Raw genomic sequence first — 7,112 nt, forward strand, 5'->3', positions numbered from 1 at the left:
AATCAACACACCATTTGAATCCAAAACGCGTAAAATCTTGTCCTCCAATCGAATTTTGTATCCTCTTTCAAGTAATTGGCCAATGCTTAAAAGATTACACTTAATTCCCGGTATATACAAGACATCTTTGATCTTTGAATGTCCACCATTCCTTTTTTCCGATCAAAACATCTCCTACCCCTTCGGCGCTTAAAGTGGTGACGTCGGCAAATTTGACTTTACTTTTTGCCGCTTGATTGATTTGCACAAATCAATTTTTTCGACCCGTCATATGTGTTGAACAACCGGAATCCAAGTACCACTCATCTCTCCCTTGGACTCCATCACAAACGGTAACCAATGCATTTCGATCCGAATGCATTTTCTCGCTATTTTCTGGAACGGTACAGCTGCTGTCTCGCAAACTGTCACTACTGTAGCTGCTGCTCGGAACATCTGTAATGCCATAACTCCCCTCCGTGATCATTACTAGAAGTGTGTCCTCATCATCTACCTCTTCCCTAGCAACCTTAGCTTCATTATTGTGATTCTCATTCGATTTACCACGACACGAATTTGCAAAGTGTCCAAACTTTCTGCACTTGTAGCATTGCACCTTACTCACATCACGCTTCTTGAAACCATTGCTATGAACACTATCCTTGGAGCTACTTTCACCCTTTTCACTCGTCGAATGCTTTGAATTTTGCGAATCATTTGAACCAAAATTCTGAAAATTTGATTTACCTCTCGCTGCAAATTTTCCTTTCAACCTCTTATTCTTCTCATTGAAACGCGCTTGCAAAGCAATCTCTGCTTTGGTTTTTTTGGGGCCTCTCTCATCCATCCTTTGTTCATGTTCCTCTAACGAACTTTGCAATTCATCCTTGCTCAACGTTGTTAGATCCTTTGATTCTTCAATAGCCACAACTATGTTGTCGAAACACGGCGTTAACGAACGCAATACTTTCGATACAACATTCTGCTCAAGAATCGTTTCCCCACAAGATTTGATTTGATTAACTAACCAGGTAATGCGTGTAATGTAGTCGTTGATCATTTCTTTGTCTTCCATTTGTGTTAACTCGAATTGTCGCTTGTAAGTTTGTAACCTTATAACCTTCGCTTTGACGGCGCCGGCATATGCTTTCTCCAAGATTTCTCATGCTTGCTTCGCCGATTCACAATCGCCAACCTTCTCGAAATTGTCGTTATCAACACACGAATGAATCAAGAATAGGACTTTGTAATCCTTCTTCTTCTCTTCTTTGTGTGTAGCTCTTTGAATGTCGGTAGCCTCTGCCCCTAATTGTGTAACTCCATTGACGACGATTTCAACCACCTCTTGATAACTAAACAAAACCCTCATTTGTTTTGCCCATTTATCATAGTTCTTCGAATCAAGAATCGGGAGATTGGTGGGAATTCGATCATTGGAAACAGTTGCCATTGTTGCAGCGGATTAGGATCGATAACCAAGGCTCTTGATGCCAAATGTTAGAACATAAAACTCCAATTGAAGGTTTGACAATGGTGGAAGAAAAGAAAATTGGGGAAGATGAAGATGAGAGAGAAAAATAGAGAAAATAGAGTAATATTGGATGAGTATTAATTTTTGCATTAACCTTGAATTGGAATATTACACAAGTATTTATACATTGAGAATAAAATGATACAACTAAAGTGACTCTAAAGAAATAAATTCTATTAATTCTTTGAAAGGCTAAAAACAGAATTTTATTTCAATTAACAGGCATGCCATTATGTTTTCTTTTTTGTATATTTAAATTGTTCATTAAATAATTTCTAATCTACTCACATTGTAAGTATTGGTTTGTCCTTAACTTGTAAGATTGTACTATTGAAAGAGTCACTAATGTTATTAATCAGCACATCACACTTGGGATAAAAATTAAAAGTATATTTACACCATAACTTAGTAGGGACACCCATCAGCCACTCACAAGTTTTCTTATCCAACTGCTTTAGCCTAGTAGCATTTTTCTCCAAAACATGATTGTAAGTTAATTTGTAGCTCTCAACATAAGGCCACCGAGTGTAGTTCCATCACCAAACTACTTTTTAAAATTGGAATATGAATATCTTTAAAAAATTATATGCCAAATTTGTTCAAACATTTCATAAAAAACACTAAAAAGTCCCTGCGTGAATATAGACCAATAGTGACTAAGTGCATAAACAAACTTAATGTAAGGTTAAATGCAAGCAATACAAACTTGCGGGGTTAAGTGTCAGTAATACAATGTTAATATAGAAACTTAATAAGTTCAAAAATATAAATAATGCAGAAATAGACTAATACAAACACAATCTCAATGTAAATTTAAGTTCCATCAATACACTCTTAATGTAGGTTAAGTTCAGAAGAAAAAAAACAAAAATATACCTTTTATTGTTCTAATATAAAAATATATTTTTTGTCTTCCCCAATATCTTCAACGGGTAATTGTAAAAATCACACTCAAATTTAGTTTTTCTCTGCCTCGATAACCCTGGAAGCTATATGATAGTACATGTCATTTGGATCTTTAGCAACATTAAGTAATAGTTGATCGACATACTTTTCTTAAGGTAACAGACATCTACTCCAATAAATGACTTGCATCCCTTAATAAAACCCTTCTTACAACTATCAAAAGAGAAATGCAAATTACCAAAATGTGGTGGAATAATAGAGAAAGGTCTCTCAATATTTATTTTTATAGTATTCTCAGTACTTTACTTCTTTAACTTTGAAGCATATCTCCACAGTATAACATATTGTCTTGTTGAATTTTTGCCACATATATTTAATTTAAATGAAAAATATATTTAAAAAAATCACACCATATCACTACCACGTCACTTAAATGGGTGACTAGATTTAATGATATACCAAAAATAAATGTCAGGAGATAATCTATATTTTTTTATATTTTTTCCCTGACTCGTCATATATAAAAGTAGAAAAATTGATTATTAACCCTTAAAATTATACCATGTGTATCACTAGATATGGTATTGTTATGATTTGACATGTTGTTGTCCGATCTATTTGGATGGTCCTTAATAATGAGATTTTTATTGGTTTGTCAAGAATAGTGAATTGTTTGTCAGACAATGATTTATAGGTAGTTCAAAGGTGAACTCATGCACTTTCCGCGACTATCTTCAAAACATTAGTCTCTTTTTAAACTTATATAGCGAATTGAGTGTTTTGTATTAATTTTCGGATTTGTTAGGGTATGTGGTTTTGGGCGGTTCTCTGAATGCATTATAATCTATAGATGGTGATTATGTTGATTTGAGATCTAGCTCGAACCTTATGGGGATAAAGTTTTAGTTGATTAATTTTTTTTTAGTGATGTTCTTGTTTCGTGGTGCTTTTTAGTTCTCTTAGTTGTACATTTGTTTTTCTTTTTTTATTAGTGATTAGTTGTGCGATTTAATTTTTTTTCTTTTGTACGCTCTTGATTTTCAACCTTTATATTTAAGATATTACTTTGGCATTATAATGCAATCGAAATCCCGAAAAATTAGCAAGCACTAAACCTAGGATGAGAACACAAGTTTGCAAGCGACAAACCTATCAGATAAAGCCATGGATTCCACCAGAAAGAAAGAGAAAACTCTGGATTTCATTACGATCAAAGATGACCCTGACGACCATGCCCAAAAGTGTTTAAATACAGAAAAAAGAAACCCTAATGGGCTTTTAATGCAAAACAGAACTAAAATAGAAAATTACGGAAAATATTATAATGTTGTTTTTGTGACTGAAACAACTCCGATGGCTTAAAAAGCCCATGCGCACCAGAAAAGCGGCGAGTTAGACTCGTGACCCAATTTCATATCCAAAAAGGTTTAATAATAGTCATTTCGACATCAGATACCAAACTTGCACAAATCCTGCCAAACCTTTTCGACGTTTGACTTCTTCTTTGATATGTGCAACCAGCCTTCCTACATCAATTTCCTCCACCTCTAAAGAACTTGACCTCGAGTTCCATTATTGATAATGAGCCTCATCTACTTGATACTCATGAATGTCAGCAACATTGAAAGAATTAGATATATTCTTGGAATCTATGAAAGCTACCACATAAGCATTATCATTAATCTTTTGGGTAACTTGGAATGAGTCATACTTGCGTGGCTGCAGCTTGTTTTAAGTACCAATTGGGAACCTCTCCTTACGTGAAATCACCATCACATTGTCTCCCACATTGAAAACTTTAACTATCACGCGTTTATCAAGAGCTTCCTTATTCTTCTTCCCAATATCCTCTAACTTAGCCTTGACAACTTATTTAACAACTACAATCTCCTTTGCCATATTCTCAACAACCGCATTAACTCTAGAGGCCTTAGGAAACTTAATCAAATCAATCACATGATTAGGAACATAAGTATAAACCATATAAAAGGGTGATTTCCTTGTACCTGAGTGCACAACGCCGCTGTAAGAAAATTAGATCTAAGGAAAAATTAAATCCCACTATTTTGACTTGTCCCGACAAACACTCTGAATCATATTCCCCAAAGTTCTATTTATTACCTCAGTTTATCCACCTGTTTAAGGATGAACCATAAAACTCCTGTTCAACATTGTTCCAAAAAATATCCAAAGAGTAATCCATAAATGACTAAGAAATTTGGTGTCCATGTCTAAATTAATTGACGTAAGAACCCCGTGAAGACGCACAACTTCTCTGAAAAATAGTTTGGCTATGTTGGATGCATCAATAATCTTCTTACAAGCAATTAAGTGTGTCATCTTGGGGAATCAATATACTACAACAAACACAAAATATGTGGCTCTCTGCGTACGAGGCAATCCCAACATAAAATTCATGGCTAAATATTTCCATATATGATCGGGAATAGGTAAAGGCATATAAAGACTAGTATTTTGAGATTGACCTTTAGAAACCTGACAAGTATAACACCTTCTAACTATAACACAAGCGACATTTCTCAAGTGTGTCCAATAATATCTCTTTTCCATGCTAGAAATGGTCTTGTCTTTACCCCATATGACCGCTAAGACCACCACCATGCAGATCTCAAATTAACTTGTCTCTTAGAGAAGAGCAAGGGATGCACAGTCGATCCATTTTAAAAAGATAGCCATCTTGAATATGAAAATCTGCACAAGGATGCTTTCCACTGCACTTGGTCCATAATTCCATGAATTCAACATCACTTTCATATAACTCTTTAAGACACTAAAAGCCAACAATCTCTTGTGATAAGTTAATTAGTAAGGAATCCCTCCTACTCAATGCATCATTTACCTTGTTAAATGCTAGTGATTTATGCTGAATAACAAAAGGAAATTTCTGCAAAAAACTTACCCACCGAGCATGCATCTTGTTTATCACCTTCTGGCTGCGAGGAAACTTCAAAGATTGATGGTCAGTGAACATATAATGAATTCTCTCTGAACTAAATAATGTTCCCAATATTGCAGAGCTTTAAGGACTTCATAGAATTCCTGATCATAAGTACTTCATTTCAGTCGATCATCACTTAATTTCTCGCTGAAAAAGGCCAATGGTTTCTTCTCCTGAGACAAAACAACTCATATCCTCACTCCACTAGCATCACATTCAACTTGGAACCTTTTTTCAAAATCAGGAAGTGCTAATGTTGGCGCGGTACATAGTTTCTCCTTAATCAATGCAAAACTCTGCTTTTGCTCAAATACCCAACTGAACTTCCATTTCTTCAGACATGCAATAATAGGTGCAGTGATAGTATTGAAATCCTTGATAAACCTCCCTGATAACATAAACCTCAGTCCCTGATTTAGGTGCAGGTAAATCCCTGATAGCACTTACCTTATTTGCATCATCATGAATCCCTTATTCACTAACAACAAATCATAGGAATAGTAATTTGTTGGCGCTGAATGTACACTTTTTCATATTAACGTACAACTGGTTCTCATGTAAGACTTGCAACACCTGTTTCACATGCTTTTTCTTGATCTTACGATAAATCATAATATCATAAAAATAAACCATTACGAAAGACCAGTAAATGGATGTAAAACTTGATTCATCAACCTCATGAAGATCCTTTGGGAGTTTGACAATCCAAAAGGCTTCACTAACCACACGTACAATTCACATTTGCTCTTGAAAGTTGTTTTCCATTCAACTCCAACTCTGATTATGATATAATGATGCTCCCTTAAAATATCATTCTCCTTAGGGCTCATACAATAGTGAGGAAGCTTTGGTAAGTTAGACCCAGAATTAGATCAATCTAACGTTGAATATCTCACATAGAAGGAAAATTGTTTGGTAGTTCTTATATGGTCAAACCCTCTAGGATCTTTATCACTTATTCTGGAATGGTTGTTTCCTCCTTTACAACACTCATTAGTCCTTTGATCACCACTGAACAGAAATATTCAGTTTCTTTGACAGCCTCATGAAGCTTTTTTTTTCACTTTGAATCATCACCAAGAAACTAGACTTCTTTCCACCTAGATTCTTCTCAAAGTGCAAAACATGAGCCATAACAATTTTCCGTGTGCCCCATGTAAAAACATCAAGTTATCATGTCCTCGATAAGTGATATCATTATCAAATTGCTAAAGTCTACCCAGTAAAATATGACAAACATCCATATCAAGAACATCACAAAGCACCTCTTCTTTGTAGTACTTTTGATGGAGATAGGAATTATGTAGGCTAGTGATACTCAAACTTTGGAGCCATTGCTTACCTAAACAATGGGGTATGGTTTCTCATGGGGTTCTGTGGACAACTTCAAATAATATACCAATTTTTGTGGCACCAGATTCACCGTGCTACCATTATCCACGATCAAATTACACATTTTGTTATTGATAGAATTATGTGTTTTAAACAAATTCTTGTGTTTCCCTTCATCTTTGGATGCTAGTAAAATTATATGAAACACAAAGTTTACCCTCTCATCAGATTCTCCCTTTACAAACTCAACCTCTACATATTCATCGTTTTCAAAAGCATGTTCTTCTCCTTTCTTTTCCTCTTCCCTTTCTTTCATAACAAAAATGAATCTCCTTGTTAAACAAACATTTGATTTGTGACCTCTTCCATTACAAAAATAACATGTGTCTCCAGTGGGTTTAACAT

At 35.0% G+C, this 7,112-nt stretch overlaps 1 protein-coding gene across 1 annotated transcript; it reads right to left on the reverse strand.

Moving 5' to 3' along the window:
* Positions 1 to 250: 250 nt before the first annotated feature.
* On the reverse strand, positions 251 to 1,054 carry LOC127082078 (uncharacterized). The gene has a single exon (XM_051022305.1). The coding sequence runs from the start codon at positions 1,052 to 1,054 to the stop codon at positions 251 to 253; it is 804 nt and encodes a 267-aa protein (XP_050878262.1).
* Between the last annotated feature and the right edge of the window lie 6,058 nt (positions 1,055 to 7,112).

This window comes from Lathyrus oleraceus, chromosome 5 (assembly GCF_024323335.1).
Source record: "Lathyrus oleraceus cultivar Zhongwan6 chromosome 5, CAAS_Psat_ZW6_1.0, whole genome shotgun sequence".
Taxonomy (NCBI): domain Eukaryota; kingdom Viridiplantae; phylum Streptophyta; class Magnoliopsida; order Fabales; family Fabaceae; genus Lathyrus; species Lathyrus oleraceus.